The 19,018-nt window shown below is 49.7% G+C and overlaps 1 protein-coding gene across 22 annotated transcripts in view; it reads right to left on the minus strand.

Moving 5' to 3' along the window:
- EVL (Enah/Vasp-like) overlaps window positions 1–19,018 on the minus strand; it is a 965,108-nt gene that overhangs the window by 284,791 nt on the left and 661,299 nt on the right. For all 22 annotated transcript variants that reach the window (XM_069637816.1, XM_069637808.1, XM_069637813.1 and 19 more), the window contains one exon: window positions 17,893–17,965. In XM_069637816.1, the coding sequence (XP_069493917.1) occupies window positions 17,893–17,965 (73 nt within the window). The remainder of the gene's footprint in view (window positions 1–17,892; window positions 17,966–19,018) is intronic.

Consider the following 19,018-nt stretch of genomic DNA (forward strand, 5'->3'; position numbering starts at 1 on the left):
TGTGCTGAGTTGGGGCGTGGGGGTTCGGGTCTGTAAGGGTGCATGTGTGTGTGCTGAGTTGGGGGGTGGGGGGTTCGGGTCTGTAAGGGTGCATGTGTGTGTGCTGAGTTGGTGGGTGGGGGGTTCGGGTCTGTATGGGTGCATGCTTGAGAATGTGTGTGCTACGTTGGGGGCGGGGGGTTCGGGTCTGTATGGGTTCATGCTTGAGAATGTGTGTGCTGCGTTGGGGGCGGGGGTTCGGGTCTGTATGGGTGCATGCTTGAGAGTGTGTTTGGGGTATAGTGTTTGGTTGGGGGTGAGGGGGCCATGGGACATAGTGTTTGGTTTGGGTGAGGGGGCCATGGGGCATAGTGTTTGGTTGGGGGTGAGGGATAGGGGGCATAGTGTTTGGTTGGGGGGTAAGGGACAGGGGGCATAGTGTTTGGTTGGGGGTGAGGGACAGGGGGCATAGTGTTTGCTTGGTGGGTGAAGGACAGGGGGCATAGTGTTTGCTTGGTGGGTGAGGGACAGGGGGCATAGTGTTTGCTTGGTGGGTGAGGGACAGGGGGCATAGTGTTTGCTTGGTGGGTGAGGGACAGGGGGCATAGTGTTTGCTTGGTGGGTGGGAGCCATGGGGCATAGTGTTTGGTTGGGGTGAGGGGGCCATGGGGCATAGTGTTTGGTTGGGGGTGGGGGCCATGGGGCATAGTGTTTGGTTGGGGTGGGGGTCATGGGGCATAGTGTTTGGTTGGGGGTGAGGGGCCCCATGGGGCATAGTGTTTGGTTGGGGGTTAGGGGGGTGAGGGGGCCATGGGGCATAGTGTTTGGTTGGGGGTGAGGGACAGGGGGCATAGTGTTTGGTTGGGGGTGGGGGCCATGGGGCATAGTGTTTGGTTGGGGTGGGGGCCATGGGGCATAGTGTTTGGTTGGGGGTGAGCGGCCCATGGGGCATAGTGTTTGGTTGGGGGGTGAGGGGGCCATGGGGCATAGTGTTTGGTTGAGTGTGAGGGACAGGGGGCATAGTGTTTGCTTGGGGGTGAGGGACAGGGGGCATAGTGTTTGGTTGGGGTTGGGAGCCATGGGGCATAGTGTTTGGTTGTGGGTTAGGGGGGTGAGGGGGCCATGGGGCATAGTGTTTGGTTGGGGTGAGGGACAGGGGGCATAGTGTTTGCTTGGGGGGTGAGGGACAGGGGGCATAGTGTTTGGTTGGGGGTGGGGGCCATGGGGCATAGTGTTTGGTTGGGGTGGGCGTCATGGGGCATAGTGTTTGGTTGGGGGTGAGGGGCCCAATGGGCATAGTGTTTGGTTGGGGGTGAGGGGGCCCATGGGGCATAGTGTTTGGTTGGGGGTGAGGGGGCCCATGGGGCATAGTGTTTGGTTGGGGGTGAGGGGGCCATGGGGCATAGTGTTTGGTTGGGGATGGGAGCCATGGGGCATAGTGTTTGGTTGGGGGTGAGGGGACCATGGGGCATAGTGTTTGGTTGGGGATGGGAGCCATGGGGCATAGTGTTGCTCCAAGAGTGAACTCAATAATAAAGCTAAAACAGGCACAGTTAGGAGATGTACATCCTTTGCTTTTTTGAGGAAACCTGACACAACGAAGGCCATACTCCTCTTGGGTAACCCAAACAGCAAACTATAGCAGTCCAAAATAACGGAATGTCCAATCAAGGGTCAATAAAATATATATAATTTAATTAAATAGACGATATACAATAACTAAATCGAAATAAATGATAGCAATGGAAAATGTGTAGTACAAAATGTAAGTTTGAAATGCAATAAAAATCGTTACCCCTCAAAAACATCTTTTTCCATGTGTTTAATACAAATTGGGGGTTGAAAAAGCCTCCTGACATGTCCCGCCTACCGCCCCGCCCACTTTTACTTTTCGGCCCACTATAGCCCTCATGTAAGGTACTTTCGGCCCTCTGTCAAAATCAGTTGTGCACCCCTGGTTTAATGTATTAAAGTGGTGTTGTCCGTTTGTATGGTGACAACCCAAGAGGACCAGCTGAAAGGACTAGCACCCATCCAATGGCTGCGAGTTCCAGTATATCGATGTGCAGGTCTGATTCTCATTTGGGCCATGTGCCTTTTGCCTGCAAGTCTCTGACATAGGCTCCCAATTTTGCTTGGACATCCCGATAGGGACGCATCTGTCCTGAGAACAAGCGTGGAAGTTGGGGGTTGGAAAGGCATGCCCTCCCCCAGGTTTTGTTCGGCCCGCCACCAGAGTAGCGGCTTGGTGGAAGGGTGATGTCCACCCAAAAACCTGATGCTTGTGCCCATTGTTGATTCAATTCTTCCTCTGTTGGCCTCTTTCTCAACCTGCAATTTGGAACCAGTAATATACATGATGGCTTCATGCCAGTAGAGATTTGTAGTGACACTGTTGGCGTCATGCCCTCAAGAACCAGTTCGCTAGTTGTGAGATCACTGCAATTCGTTTGGCGGAAGGTCATACCCATGGAATGCGGAAATCCAGTTCTGCTCCCATAAAGAGGGCGTATTGCGCCAGCGTAACCACAGATTTGTCGTTGATGGAGAAACCTAGTTTTGTGATGGATTCCTTCGTTTGGTTGACAGCTATGGCTGTTTGCTTCTTTGCTTTGGCATGTATGACCCAATCGTCAAGGTGTGGAAAGACTTCTACTCTGGCTCTTCTTAGGTTTTCTGCCAAGTGGGTAAGACCTTTGGTGAAGACCATCGGGCTGACCGTAGACCAAAGGGGAGTATGAGGAACTGGTACTGTGAACCTCAGATAGCGTCTGTGTATGGGTATGTCTAGGTCGATTGTCACCAGATATTTGCCCTTCTGAAGCCACATCAAGATCTGGATTGTTCCATCTGAGCTGAAATCCGCTAGGGTCATTCCGCTTCTTAAGAAGACCTCATTAGACCCTACCTTTCTAGCTAACTTCCGTCCTATTTCTTTGCTTCCCTTCCTGTCCAAGTTACTCGAATCGTTGGTTACACCCTTGCTCTCTTATTTCTTGAATCCTCTAATGTCTTCAATTCTGCACAGGCTGGTTTTAGACCTGGTAGAGATAATGAGAGTGTGTTAGTATCCGTCCAGGATGACATGTCCAGGCTAGTGGATTCAGGTGGGGTTGGGGCCCTTATTTTATTAGAACTATCAGCGGCGTTTGACACTTTTGACCACCCCATCCTGCTATCTCGCCTTGTCCAGATAGGCATATCTGGTCATATCTGGTCAGGTGCTAGCCTGGTTCGCACACAGACCCTCTCCATGCTGACTTTCCTTCCCCCCCTTGTTACCTAACTTGTGGTGTCCCACAGGGCTCATCGTTGTCTCCGTTCTTATTTAAGATCTACATTTGGGCCTTAGTGTGTCTCATCCACTCCCACAGCCTCAACTGCTACTCCTACACCGATGACACACAAATCTTGATCTGGTTCGACAGTGATGAGGCTGAGGTGTCGTTGTGCCTTCTGAGTTGCTTGATGGCCGTTGGCATATGGATGGACCACAATTGGCTCAAACTGAACGGAGACAAGACGGAGATCCTGGTGGTTGGGTGTCCCCCTGATCCTTCACTCGGGGTTTCTGCTTTTTTAGCCTTCCACTCTTGGTTCTCTTCCTAGCCCGGTTGGCAAGTTAAAAAATCTAGGGGTTATCCTTTCTGCCTCCTTGTAGATGGCGAACGAAGTCGCAGCCAGCTGCCAGGAAGGCCACTACCAACTTAAGGTCCTGAAGAAGGTTCTCCCTATGAACCCTGAACCTCTCCGCCCTCCGGTGGTCGCGGCTTTGGTTCTATCTCGCACAGACTACTGCAATTCGCTGTACTTGGCCCAACCCATTGGCCTTGTACGGCGGTTGCAACATCTACAAAACTTGGCAGCTCGGATGGCAACTGGCATCCCTTATGGTGCCCATATTACCCCGGTGCTACGTTCTCTCCACTGGCTACCGGTTAGCCAGCGCATCAGATTTAAGGCCCTGTGCATAGTTCACCATGCTACGCTCTCTCCACTGGCTACCGGTTAGCCAGCGCAACAGATTTAAGGCCCTATGCATAGTTCACCATGCTCTCCATTCCCAGGGAGCAGAGTTTCTTCAAGCTAAATTCTCCCGCCATCAACCTGGGTGCTCTTTGCGCTCATCTACTGCAGATCTCCTTATTGTACCCAGGTACCGTTGCACGAAGATAGGTGGCTGTGCCTCCTCTATAGCCGCGGCCAACCTATGGAATGGGTTACCACCCCAGATTAGGAAGCTACCAAATCATTTGGCTTTCAGAAAAGCACTTAAAACTGCGCTCTTCTAGGCATGTACCTCTGTCGACCTTGACTCCTGGTTTGAACTTGACCTCCCTCCCTAGCACCGTGATGCCCTCGGGTGACCGTGCACTTAAGAAATTAACATAACAGCTGTGACATCAAAGAGTGGACCAGTAGAAGAAGCCCGACTAAGAAGGGGAATCAAGCAGCCTGATGAATGTACATAGCCGATGTGAGGTTAGTCCTTACAATTAAGAGCAGAGAAATTGTGGGTCCATCCCCAGGTACCATATCAGGAGAGTGTGCCCCTCCTGTGCACCATCAACTGCGTTTGAAAGTTGTCTTTCCAGAGCTGTGGTCAGAAGCACATGGAACAGGGAATATAAATAGGAAGGGAGGAGGTGAAGGGAGCCCTCCTTAGATTTGTAGCCTCCAATCTATGTGTCCTTCATAAGGCCAGTACACATCCTGAAACAGCCCATGCCCCACTGTTGTAGGCTATTTTGAGATTGAGAAAAGTAATTAATGGGTGATGAGGTGCTCCGTGAAGAGTGGAGTCTTCCATGCCTTCATGATTTTCAGGCGAAATTGAGCCAAGGGATGTGCTTCATTATTTTATTTCACAGTCCAGGTGCCTATCTGGCATATTTGAAGGTTTTTTTCCTACATGAACCTCTTAAATTCGAGTCTGGCAATGGTGTGGCTTCTGGTGCTGTGCCAGCTTCCGAAGATGGCGAGTATTTCAGCCATGTAGAATGGAATTGTTTCTTTGAACCTTGTGAGTGATGTAAGCCATTTTTCAGGTGATAGAGGATTGGAGGGGTAAAAGACACTAACAGGTAGGCATCTGATGTAGTTTAGTTTATTATCAAACCCCTATCGGTTTGCACCTCAGGGCTTCATGTAATGTTCTGAAGTTGGGAGAATTTGTCTCACTATTATTTTAAATTGAGAGTAGAATTATTTTTGTTTACAGAGATAAAATCTAATCAGTTTCCAATGTGGTTATTGTTAAGGTGAGAAAGCATGTTTTTTTTTTACTCTAACATGAATATATGTTGCAACCAATACTTGGTGCAAATGCAAAGATTAATAGCATGGGGCCTCACCAGGGGTTGGGCGGATCGGTAAAAATGTGGCGGTAATAGCATTACCGCTCTGCCCAATCCCAAGAACAGGCGGGAAGTTTAAGATTTACCTCTGATACTGCCCCATAGAGTCCTATGGACTCTTAGTAAAATGGGGAGTAACAGCATTGGCACAACTCGGGATCCGGTGTTAATAGCCCCGGACCGAGGTTCGAATCCCGGCAGGTTCACTCAGCCCTTCATCCTTCCGAGATCAATAAAATGAGTACCATTAAGTTGGGTAACAATAACACATCTGTTATTAACACCAAGATGCCCCTTCGAGGGGGAATGTGCGCTTTACAAATGCGCATGTTATGTTATGTGGGTGGAGAAGTCGTCAGACTCCTACATCTCTGTTGTCTCCTATTTTTTTCAAATTTTTCTCCATTATTTTTTGTTGGGAGTAGTTTATTTTAGGGAGTAAAAGTGGCTGGTATGCCACCTATCTTTAGGGCTGGACCTATGTATACATGGGTGGTATAAATAAAGAAAAACAAGCTTTCACTTAGCATATTACCCAGAAGCACTTTCTAGAAAGTGATATCACTGACATAATAATGTCCTTATCCCACTGGAGGTTACAGACAGCATGTTCTATGGAGCTATGTCTGAGGAGTCTTATGTTATGACAAAGAGAAAAAGGGTGGACTTTTTGAAGTTTGTTGATATATTCTCTTCCATACTTTCATCATCTTAACACCAAGAATCAAATTAAAGGCAGATAGCAATAAGGAAAGAAGTAAACGAAGAAGAAAAGTGAACAAAGCAGAAAATAGCACATGGACACATGTGATCCTGAGCAGACGACCAGGGCTAGCCTTTGATGATCATATTACAACAAACCTGTCATGCTAATTGGTGCCTGTTATGTAACTTGACACACAAGCCTAGAATCTTATTTTCTTTGGATAATGTTTCGAATATATTTATGCTCTTTTTGTTTAGTTATGTATACTGATTTTATCATGTATTCAATAGTTTCTCTTTTGTGGCAAAGCTTATAATGAATAATGAAGCTGTTGTACTTTAACTGTGACAACTTTTATGATATACCTTTCTATATTTCAAATAAAATAAACATGTATCAATTAGTTGTTGCACATACCCTAGTGTATTTGAGAATATACTTAGCTATATACTCGAGAACATAGAACTGGATAAGGTATTTTAAGAGTATTCTAGGCAAGCCTGTAAGTTCATATTCCAATCAATTTTCCTCTTCCTAGTGTACCTGTAAAATGGTTGTTCATTACGGCAGATTAGTCCAATTTAAATTGGCACCTAACATCATCAGTATTACTCAACAGTAACACCTTTTCAGACTTTTGTAAAAAACAAAAGTGTACATTTCTGAAAGTATATGTTAACCTAGTAATATAGTTGTTAATGTGGGAAGCAATCAAACAAAACAATTTAAATTATATTACCTTCAATATCTATTCCTGTCGGATTAGAAAAATATCGATTCACCTAGAGCAATAGATAAAATGTCTGTCACATCGACCAATTGCGTGCTCATAGGATGTAAATTCACACTCTAAGAAAGTGGTCACAATTGCCACAGTGCGCTAACACAGCTCTACAGATAAGGGGTGTATCGGACACTTTTACTCCCTAAAAATACATAAATACACACAAAAAATAAAAACAGGGAATAATAATACTTCCAACAACGACAGAAAAAGACACATAGGAGGCTGTTCTCTGCTTTCATTCACACGCTCATGTATATGTTTAGACTAGTAGGAAACTTGGTGCCAGAGGAAGAAACACTTCTATTATAAGTGCCTGATCGGAAGATGTAAAATTATCTTTTTAATGTGCAGGAATACCTTTGTGCAAAGAAATATTAATTACAAAACATTTCTATTTTACATTTAGAACCTATTTTTAGTCGCTTATAATATACTGCCATTGGGAATCAGACTTACTTTTGTACTCACGAAAAAATTATTTTACTCCCAACTTTAAACATAGGAAGTACAATACTCTCACTTCAAAATCTTATTTGCAGCACTGGACACACGTATAAACAAATGTGGGTGCCAGTAAGCCCTATGTCACCCCTAAGTCCCAGGGAACCCCGGGCAACTCTTAGGCGTCCAGAATGCCTGGTCAAAACTAGGGGGCCAGGTACTCAAAAGGTTAAGATCGTTTTTCTGCATAAACCTTAAAAGTACAGCAGTATGTACTAACAATTCATCACAATCTTGGCTTACACAAAAGTTGGTCCATGCTTTACTTATGCACACCACAAACACCAGCCGTTTAGCACTTCTAGACCTCTCTCCAAAAGACATTGTTGACCTTTCCCCAACATGTGTGAAAAGAGTAAAGTGTATTTATCCAGAAAGTGGCTATAGCATGATGCTCTAGTCCGTCATCTCATTTATTTCAGATTGGTAATGCATAAAACAGCACAATAGGTCAAACATCACAATTCTTATACAATGGATGGAAACTGAATACTTTATGAAAACATGCACAATTTTGACTAGATCAGCAATAGCATAGAATATTATAAAAATCAATTTTAAAATCTCAGAAAGGAGCAATACTAAAAGTACTATGGATAAGAGGAATTCTACTGAAACTGACCAACAATTTTCCAGTTAGATATTTCCTACATTAAATGGCTTGATTGAGAAAGATCCAGGGTGTGTGCATCCTTTAGCTTGCCAGATGTTTTTAACTGCAACTCCCAGTAGTTAATGGTGAATGATCATGGGAGTCGTGCAAAACATCTGTAGAGTCCAACAGGGTAATTCATAGAAATTCGCACAAAAGTGGCGCACTTGGCTGGCGCAGTGTGCGCGTGCGAATGTCTGAGCCAGCCACGTGCGCTAAAATCGATTTCCGCGCACAGCGTATTCATGGATTTTAGCCTCCAAAACCAGCCGTGGCGCAGCGACCCTGCAGCAGCGCCAGTTACGCCCCCAAGAACGCCCTCACGCAAGGAAAAGCCATCAAAATTCCCAATTCAGCGCAAAGGGCTGCGCTAACCCTGGACCAGTATACAGGGCTGCCAAACAGCAAACGCAGAGCGGGGAACGTGTATTACTGGGCTGCGCAGGAAGTTCCACACACGATTTCAGCAGGGTACGTTTATTACTGGGGTGCGCGGGAAGTTCCACACGCAATTTCAGCAGGGTACGTGTATTACTGGAGTGCGCGGGAAGTTCCACACCCGATTTCAGCAGGGTACGTGTATTTCTGGGGTGCGGGGAAGTTCCACACACGATTTCAGCAGGGTACGTGTATTTCTGGGGTGCGGGGAAGTTTAACACGCGATTGTAGCAGGGTACGTGTATTACTGTATTGTACGTGTATTGGGGGTGCAATGGGACATGAGTGGGACATGAGTGGGGGCCTGCTGGCAGGTGCCCTGCACTGCTGGGGGTGGGGGTGCAAGGGGACATCAGTGGGGGCCTGCTGGCAGGTGCCCTGTATTGCTGGGGGGTGGGGGTGCAAGGGGACATGAGTGGGACATGAGTGGGGGCCTGCTGGCAGGTGCCCCTCAGTGCTGTGGGGTGGGGGTGCAAGGGGACATGAGTGGGGGCCTGTTGGCAGGTGCACTGCACTGCTGGGGGGTGGGGGTGCAAGGGGACATGAGTGAGACATGAGTGGGGGCCTGCTGGCAGGTGCCCCTCAGTGCTGGGGGGTGAGGGTGCAATGGGACATGAGTGGGGGCCTGTTGGCAGATCCCCTGCACTGCTGGGGGGTGGGGGTGCAATGGGACATGAGTGGGGGCCTGCTGGCAGGGCCCTGCACTGCTGGGGGTGGGGGTGCAAGGGGACATGAGTGGGGGCCTCTTGGCAGGTGCTCTGCACTGTTGGGGGGTGGGGTTGCAAGGGGACATGGGTAGTCCCCTGTGGTGTGGGCTGCCTGCAGGGGCCTTGGAGGGTTTAGAGGGAACACCTGGGAGGACCCACACTGCCAATTCACGTGTAGGACTCCCCTGCACCCCCGAAATACACATACCCCGCTCGCCCAAGGTCAATCGCGTGTGAAACTTCCCGCGCACCCCAGATTTACACGTACCCAGGCCAATCGCGTGTGAAACTTTACGCGAACCCCAGGAATACACGCACCCCACTCGCACAGGGCCTATCGCGTGTGAAACTTCCCGCAACCCCAGATTTACACGCACCCCGCTCGCCCAAGGCCAATCGCGTGTGAAACTTCCCGCGCACCCCCGAAATACACGCACACGCTATTTTTGACACAGCGGGTGTTCGTGTGTGTCGCGTACCCCTTTGCACGTCATTTGTCCAAGAGGGCCACAGTATGGGACAATCATCAGAGCTGTATATACGTGCTTTTTGTTAGCACACATTTTGGCGCACATTTTTTTCATGCGCAGGGACGCTACTGCCTGCCTTCGTGTGGCGTACGTTTTTAGGCCTGTGCGCGTCTTCGCCGGTGCGCTGGTTTGCCCTATTCGATTCCATGAATACGTTTTGTAGGCGTTCCGCGCACTTGCCTCCTGTATTTCCCCCGTGACGCCCACATTTTCATGCGTTGTTCCCCATTCCGCGTGTCATGCCCCGCGTTACGCCTACTTTTGTTATGTGCGCTGCGCTATGTGCACTTCGCTGTGGCCGTAGCGCACGCCGTTAGATGACATGTGCGCCATGCAGATTTTCAGCGCACATCCCACATTTTACTCGCGCACGGACTTGCATGAATCGATGTGCGCGGGTTTTGCTGCGATTTTCGCACTTGCACTGCAATTCGCACAGTTTTGCACGCTTGCGCGGGAATTTTCAGCGCACATTAATTTCCATGAATTGGGCTGCAAGTGTTTGCTCCACTATTTCTTTGCAATAATCACACACAAAAAAGAAAACAATTTGGTTTTACGCATAGTTTGGGTAGTATGGGTAACAACACTGTTCATCGCAACGATTTAATTCCAGAACTCCTCTCAACCAACCAGAATGCTTGTAATGCATTCTATAATCTCTGGAATATACATAAGTCCAAAAAATCTGAATAATGTCTCAATCATGACAACTCCCTTGGTCTATAATGCTTTATTATAGTCAAGAGTAGTCTTAAGTCTGTTGCACATTAAGAGGGAGAATATTAAAACTAAACTTGGTGAGATGCACCCTATGGGAATGCTTGTAAATTCATCCTACATATTTGTTAGCCAAGTAGCCATTCCAAATCTTTTCATTGGAGTTTCTTAGATTCTGTTGCCTCTCTTTAGTTTACCTAAAGAAAATAAAGAGGATTTTGTTTTTCCAGTCAGGAGCTTAGTCCGAGATGCATACGTGAAATATTATAAATTACTCACCGTAGTCCCCTTTCCTCCATATTGCATGGGCGTCCCTTCCAATGGACATGAAACAACCTTTTTCACCAGAAAAAACCTTCCCCTCTAAATTGCCCCGATTCCCCCCCCCCCCCCCCGGCGCTGCACCTCAGTCCCCATTGACACGTCAACAATAGATTTAACATTGCCTAATGACGCCAGTATTATTAAGGGGAGGATGGTGGGACGTATGGAGGAAAGGGGAGTAAGGGTATGTTAGTCACTATAGTGAGTAACTTACAATTACTCTTATATCCCGTCCCCTTTCCTCCATATGGGCGATTACAACTGAATGTAGTCCCAGGGTGGAGAGGTGACCCTCCTTAAGCAAATAGGTTCCTGAGAACTGCCTGTCTGAAAGCTGCATCAGATCTAGAGCCGGCACCCAAACAGTAATGTTTGCAGAAAGCCGAGGGAGTGGCCCAAGTGGCCGCCCTGCTTATGACTTGCCAAGGGACATGGCGCAGGAATGCAATGGCCGTTGCCTTGGCCCTGACTGCGTGGGCATGCATGTTGGCAGGAAGCGGCTTGTGCTGGCCCACAAATACGCTTCTTTGATGGCCGAGACCATCCACCGGTATCTGGAGCCCTTGGAGGCCTGATAGCGTGGTCTTGATCCTCCGAAAGTGAGGAACAAGGCGTCCGATTTGCAGAAACCCTTGGTCCTGCCCAAGTTGAATTGAAGGGCACGCCTGACATCTAGGCAGTGCAGCACTCTCTGTGCCTCCTCCTTAGGATCGGGAAAGAACGTAGGAAGGACCATTTCCTCGTTCAAGTGGAAAGCAGATGGCACCTTGGGCAGAAATGCTGGGTTTGTCGGCAAGACTACTTTGTCCCTGTGAAAGGTAGTATATGGTTCTGAGGCGACCAGCGCCTGGATTTCGCTGACTCTGCGAGCCGAGGTGAGACCTACTAGTAAGGCCGTCTTGATGGTGACCAGCCTGATGTCCGTGGACGCCATTGGCTCAAACAGTTTGGGCATGAGGGCTCCCCAGACTATGTTAAGGTCCCACACAGGGTGCAGCCTCTTGATGGGCCGGTAGAGCCTTGCGAGCCCCGTCAAATGTTTCTTGATGATAGGATAGGAGAAGGTCCCCTGCTCCGAGTTCCTATAAGCCCCGATGGTTGCGAGGTATATACGGCAGGTGTCCACCTGCACACCAGAGTGGGCGAGGTGCGCTGAGCAGGAGAGCACGTGGTCCAAAGTACATGCCAGCAGGTCGATTTCCTTGCCCAGTGGCAGAACCTGGTCCATTTACTTTTATACTGGGCCCTGGTAGCCTTGCTCCTTGCGCCCTGTATGATTTCCAGATTAACCTGGGAGAGGCTGAGGTGCTGCAGCGTTACCGGCTCAGGCACCACACTGAGTGCTGGTTTCTGAGCTGCGGGGTGGATGACCTTGCCCCCTGCTGCACCAGAAGATGTGCTGGCCCGTCGGGAGGTGAATCAGAGGAATCTCCGAGAGGCTGAGCAGCTCTGAAAACCATGGCCTGGGCAGCTATCGTGGAGCTATTAGAGTGATGTTGAGGTGGTGAGACTCCTTGATCTTGCAAATCACTCTGAATCAGCGGAGTGGGCGGGAAGGCGTAAGCGGACATGGCATTCCACTGAAGCCATAATGCGTCGCCTAGGGAGCCGGGGCCCTGTCCCTGTAAGGAGGTAAACTGAGGACACTTCTTGTTGTGCCAGGTGGCAAAGAGATCCAACTGGGGATGACCCCACCTCTTGAAGATCCCCTGAATAACAAGTTAATTTAGCTGACACTCGTTATTGTACGCTCCCAACCTGCTGAGCCTGTCCGCCTCCAGGTTGGATTCCCCCGGGGAGTGGTCTGTCATGAGGTAGATGTCGTTTTCCAGGGCCCACTCCCACATGATTATTGCCAGTCTGCACAGAGGAGGGGATCTGGTGCCTCCCTGCTTTTTGACGTAGTACATGCTGGTCGAGTTGTCTGGATGAGGACAACCTTGCCCCTGAGAAGTGGTGGGAATGCTCTGAGCGCTAGCCAGATGGGGTTAATCTCTAACCAATTTATGTATTCCTGCTCCTGTCGAGTCCAGGTGCCGTGGACCAGGAGGTCGTCCAGGGTGGCTCCCCAGCCCTCGAGCAAGGAGTCTGTGGTGATGGGGGCCAGCGGGGTGGGCGGCCGAAAGGGCTTGCCTGTCCATAGGTTGCAGTCCCTGTACCACAAGGTTAGGTCCGGGTGGAGAGATGGAGGAACGCTGATCATCTCAGATTGAGAGATGATCAATCCTAGTTCCATGAGGCCGCGAAGTGCAGCTGAATCCTCCTCATCCTCAATCTCAATCTCATCTGTGGGACGGCTAATAGGACCGCTGCCAAGAGGCCCAGGAGATGCTGTTACCATCATACCGAGCTCACCTCTCTGCCGAGGAAGTGGGTGGTGGCCCTCTTGATGGCCAAGATCTTGTCCTCCGGTGGGAACACCTTCTCAGAGCACGTGTCCCAGATGAGGCCCAAGAATGTCAGCTGCGACTTCTTGAGATTGAGCGAGAAGCCCAGATTGTGCAGTGTGTTCATAAGGGCATGGGAAGAGTGGCAAAATGCTTCCAGAGATGTAGCCTTGACGAGCCAGTCATCGAGGTAAGGGTAGATGTGGAGGCCCTGCGCCCCGAGGAGGGCAGCCACCCTATTCATGAGCCTGGTAACGACCCCAGGGGCCGAGTTGAGGCCAAAAGGGAGGACCTTGTATTGGGAATGGTAGCCCATGATCCTGAACCGTAGGAAAGAATGATGGGGCTGTCAAATCGGGACGTGTAGGTACGTGTCCTTCAGATCCAGGGAGCACATCCAGTCTCCCTTGCACAATGTTTCCGCTATAAAAGCTGGCGTAACCATCTTGAATTTTTGTAGAGGCAAGGAGAGGTTGAGGGTTGAAAGGTCCAGCACAACTCTCAGGCCCGCCTGGTTCTTCTTCTGAATGGCAAAAATCCTGGAGTAAAGGTCCAAGCCTCGCTAGGAGGCTGGGACTTCCTCCACTGCCTAACTTTCTACGAGTGACCGGATCTCCGCCAGAAGAGTTGCTGTCCCAACCTGAGGGAGTGGAGGAGAGGCTGGGATGGGTAGGCAGTACCCCATGGATACTACGGAGAGGACCCAGGGGTCCGCAAAATTCTGCCACCAGAAATGTGCATGGAGAGAAAGCCTGCCCCCCACTGGAGACACGTGGACCCGAAGAGGCGTGTTACACCTTCTTTCCCTCGGAGGCTGTTGCGAAGGAGGAGGACTGAAAAAAGCCCTTACTACCCCATCCCCTTTTTGTTGCTTGCGTCGGTTCTGAGACAGCGAGTGGTCCGGCTGCCTGCCTCTCGGTTCCTGGAAGCTGCTGAAGCCTCCATAAGTATACCCCTGTCGTAGCGCTGCTGTGACTGGGTGTACGACTTGGGTGTGGTATTGGTCAAGATGGATAAAGACTTGGCCGTTTGTGAGCTGTTTTTCTTTTTGTACAGCTCTTCGTCCATGGTGGAGTGGAAGAGGTCCCCCCCCACCCTCGAACAGTAGATCTAATATGCGTTCCTCGACATCCAGGTTGAATTTCGTTGTCTGGAGCCAGGCTGTCCTTCTGGCTGTGCCATCTGTATCGCCACGGGCATAAGAGGTGTCAATATGGGCCATGGTTGATTCCACAAGGTCCTGCGCCGCCAGTTTGGCCTCTGCCAGTCCCGCCTTAAAACATGATTGGCTCTGCGTAGGGAGTTCCGGGAGGAAGTCTGCAATTTCCCGCCATAACCTCTGGTTAGTGGCAGCCAGCATGGCATCAGCGCTGGCCTGACGAAGATGCAAGGACGCGTTGGAATACAGCTTCTTCCCATACGCCTCCAAGATCTTCTCCTCCTTGCCTAGTAGCGTCGCTGCTTTGGGGGTTGATGATGACTGAGGCTTGGAGTATAGTGATGCCGCAGCAATCACTGAGAAGCGTGGCTGAGGATGGGCAGATTGCATGAGTGTATCCCCCTCCATCTGCCTGTACTTGGCGTCCAGGTGTCGATTGACCGGCTGGTCCGAGTGGGGCTTGAGCCAACCCTTCTAGGCCAGGAAGACTACATTGGTTTGCAGTGGAATCCCCGTTTTGGGAGAGGGGCGTCATAGGACTTCAGCCAGAAGCCCCTCTGCCGACTGTTCAGCCTCAGATTGGGGTAAGCCCAGGTACTTCGCCAGCCCTGTTAAGTCGTTTGTGGAAGGTCCTGGCTGAGGATGGTGTGTCCGGATCCTCCTCCTCATCCGTATCCTGTGGATCAGGAGGATTCTGTGGAGGTGGAGGAGTAGTTGGAGCTGGAGGGTGGGGCACAGTGACCGCAGCCGGATGCTGAGGAGGAGGCTGTGGCTGGTGCGAAACCGCCTGAGGAATCGGCTGGGGAGCCAGAGGCGGCGGCTGCGCCGGGATGGGGATGCCGGCGGAGGAGCTTGTGGTGCTGGTAGCCTCATAGGAAGGACCTCCATGATGGTGTCCTTGAGGATAACCCCATCTGAGGTGACTTCATGAGCCTGAGGAACCTCTCAAAGAACTCCTCTTTACTGGCCGGAGAGGTGCTAGGGTGTACTGACAGGGTAGCCGGGAGCTGCTGGAGCCGCTGCATACCCTGCTCGTATGGACGCAGTGGGAAACTGCCCTGCGCATAAGAAGAATAGGCTGTAGGCCACGTACCTGGTTGAGGCCAGTCCCACCTTGACTTTCGTTCTTTGCCGTACTCCTGGAATGGCGTCAGACGGGTGCCTCTGTCTGGTGCAGCGTCCATCTTGTCGAGCTGCCTGCCATGTGCCTGCAACGTGTTTCTCGGCTCGCTGGGCCCAGCCTCCTATGTGTGGATCACGAGGCCTACGCTGCTCCTCGGGCCTAGACCCGGTAGGTGTGACAGACCTCGACCCGGGGGTCGGTAGAGCTGCATTTAGGCACCCTGTCGGACGTATTGGTGGTACTAGGGCGTAGCACCTCGGCCATATTGCCGGTACAAGGCAGAGCCCCTCAGATGACAATCCGGAACAAGAACCTTCCGGTTCCTCAACAATGCCACTGGAAGGATCCAAGGATCCCTCCGCCCCATGGCCGGTAGCTTCAGCAGCCTTAGTGCACATGCTGGTACAAGTACCTGAACGGTCCCTCCCACGCGGGGAGTCCTTGGGAAGGAGGCTCCTTTGCGGGGTGCGATGGAGAATAGCGACCCTACCTTGAGCCTGGCTCTGTGTTCCATGAAGTTTTTGAGGTCCTCTGGAGGCGACTTCCGGAAGAGCTCCCTCCAATTGGCTAGTCTGTTCTTCAGCGATTTCGATGACAGCAAGGCACAGGCTGTACAAGCTTGCCAACCGTGGTCTGGGCCAAAGCAACGTAGGCAGAGCGCGTGGGCGTCTGACGTTGGGAAGAGATTGTTGCAGGATGGACACCTGCTTGCTGAACCCTGTGGAAGTCGACATGCGCCGGGGAGGAGCGCGACACCTGAGGACCGAGTACATGAATGATAAAAAGACAAAGATAAGTATCCACGCGTGGAATTAATTGGCCGAAGCCAAACCCTGGAGCGCTGGTGATTTCGGCTTGTTCCCGTCAACACGGAAAGGGGGACTGAGGTATGGCACCGGGGGCAGAGGGGGGGAGTCGGGGCAGCGCATGCTCCCAGGGCCACACCCCCACGCGCCTCTAAATTTAGAGGGGAAGAAGGTTTTTTCCTGGTGAAAAGGTTCCGTCTCCCATCCCTTCGAAGGGACGCCCATGCAGTATGGAGGAAAGGGGACGGGGCGCAAGAGAAACAGGAGAAAGACCACGCTGTTATATTTTGTGTCCAACATAGGCTAACCAGGGAAATGAGGTAAACCTATCACATAATTAAAGTCTCCTTGATTATGGCCACTGAAAGCTATACAAAACCGCGGAATGTCTAACAATATTGGCGAGCTCAACCCTTTCCAAATGTGGTTGGCAGCTGGGAAGCAGGTGCAAGTGGATCTGGGTCACCTGGCCTAAGCCCTGCCCCTCTGGTGCCTTCCTGGTTGCTGCTCTTTTCCCTACTTAAGGAGCCCTCCAGCCTCGTTTCCTTTGCAGCTGGGGAGCAGGGGCAAGTGGATCTAGGCACCACCCACCTTCTTAGCCCTGCCTCTTCCTTCCTGCTCTTAACTCTTACATCAAGGGCGTCTCTCGCCCGTGCGTCCGAAGCAAAAGGCAAACAAAGAAAAGGGCAATTCCTGTTTGGACCTGTTCGAACCAGGAGCCGACCCACTGCTCAGACAGCAGGTTAGCATGCACCAACATGTGTTTACTCCTTCTGTCCCCACAGGCTATCCTCACCCCCTTTGGTACCCCTGTGATGTTCCGTTGTGCCCCCCCAGGTGTTGCCTGTCTTGCTCGATTCTTCTACCCGGATTCCCCCCTCCTGCGTACTTCTGCAGGAGTCTGTCCTGATACATTCTGGTTTCACCATCACCGTCTTGTGGCCAATGCTGGATTTTACTTTTATGGACTTCATTGATTCATGGTGCGTCACCCTTTCTCAACTCTCATGCTGGACTTCTTTTGCATCTTGTACTCATGGTGGCCCTGAATAATGCTGTGCCCGTCTTCATCTTGTATCCTGGCTTGTAACATGATGCGTTACTACGGACTTCTGCAATTGTATTCGCTCTTCCCTCGTGCTTCTCAACTCTTTTTTGACTGCTTACTCTGTTCTCCCCTCCTGTCCTATCTCCTCCCCTTACTTTCTTCTATGCACTTACTCTATCAGAATTGTCCCTGGACCTAGCATGATAGCAACCTCGTCTGTCTCCTCCCCCCTCCCCTTACTGGTTTTTTCCTCCCCACTCACCTGCAGCACTATCTGAAATGTCGTCAGGCTTTGTACGATAGTTGCTTGTTTTGTTCCTCCCCACCCTTTCTGCACCCCTCTCCCTCACCTTTTGTTTTTCTCCAGCTCTAACAGAAATGTCGTCATGCCTAGTATGGTAGTCGCCTATCTGTTTCCATTTACTTCGCACTCTCCCCCTGCCTTCCTTATCTATGTCTTAGCTCTTGCACTGTCTGAAATGTCGCCAGGCCGAGTACGATAGTTAATTTCACATCCTTACTGTTCATGGACTGTTAGAATGTCATTGTATTTCCCCTTGTTCCCTCCCCTTGCCTTGAAGCGCTTTGAAACACATTGTGTATAGGCGCTATATAAATACACTATCATATCATATAACATTTCTCATGCATTGTTCTTTGTTTCATACCTTCTTTGTATTTCCATTTCATCCAGCGACGGCCCATTCTGAATATTTTGAACCGGGCGCTGAGTTGCTGGACCTGCAATGCATGAAAAGTCACAATTAGGCACAGCCAGTTCCCCAGGATAAACAGGCATTTCCACAACAAGTTTAAGCATCGGAATACTGGGGCATTCAATTTCTGCACTACTAATCTTGACTTCATGGAGATAACTTTAAAGCACTTTGTAAGAAACAGAAAAAGCACCACAAGATCCCCAGCTCATTGGAAGAGAGCAAGCAAGTGGCTGATTAGTAGGTCTGCACCATCTACTGCGATTTCCGGGGTCAACGAACTCGGGGGCCTTGAAACAACCTATTTATGAGGGAAGTTCAATATCATATTTGCAGAACATCAGTTACCATTTTGCGAGAACTCATAACATTCAATGTCTACAAGTCTGGAATTTTCATGAGAAGCCATCCTTGTATTAGGTCGTAGAACATAGCAAAAGAGGCAAGGCATCCAATGGGATGTGTTATTTCTGCACAGGGAGTGGAGGAACGACTGTAGAGAGGAAATGAAGGAAATTACTTGTTTTCTGAGGAATTAAGAGTTCTTCTGAGAGACCACAGTTGAAAGGGAGATTTTAAACATGCTGCAAAAAAATGGTAGTCATTGACGTCACTGCTTCGATTTCATTTTTCTGATTTTTTCAGGCCGTAAACTTTTACAAAAAATGGCTTCACTAAAACATAGTCTGTTTGTGTTTATTTCCTAGAATGTTACAAGACTTTTGTTTGCTCGGTCTTCTGTTTCCTCCATATGTGTTGTCACTTTCTACTGCACATCTCAAATGGTAAGACTTGTATTTATTTTGTTTTGTATAGCGCTTTTGACATAGCACTGTACATGCAGAGGCTGTACAATAAAATTAACAAATTCAGAGTTACATAGTCAAATTAAGGGCGTAAAGAGGTTGACAGAGATACAAGATATCTCTTTAGGTGCAGAGGTCGAAGTGGGCAGGAGCGGTTGGGAGCAGTGTTCCCATACTTTTTATTTTTAAGTTTCACTGTTCCTATACAAGGAAACCGTTCTGGAATGGTTTCGTTTTAAAATAAAAGTGTAAGAAGAAGTTGAAGCTTGCAC

The sequence above is a fragment of the Ambystoma mexicanum genome, chromosome 14 (assembly GCF_040938575.1).
Source record: "Ambystoma mexicanum isolate Mex_15411 chromosome 14, UKY_AmexF1_1, whole genome shotgun sequence".
NCBI lineage: Eukaryota > Metazoa > Chordata > Amphibia > Caudata > Ambystomatidae > Ambystoma > Ambystoma mexicanum.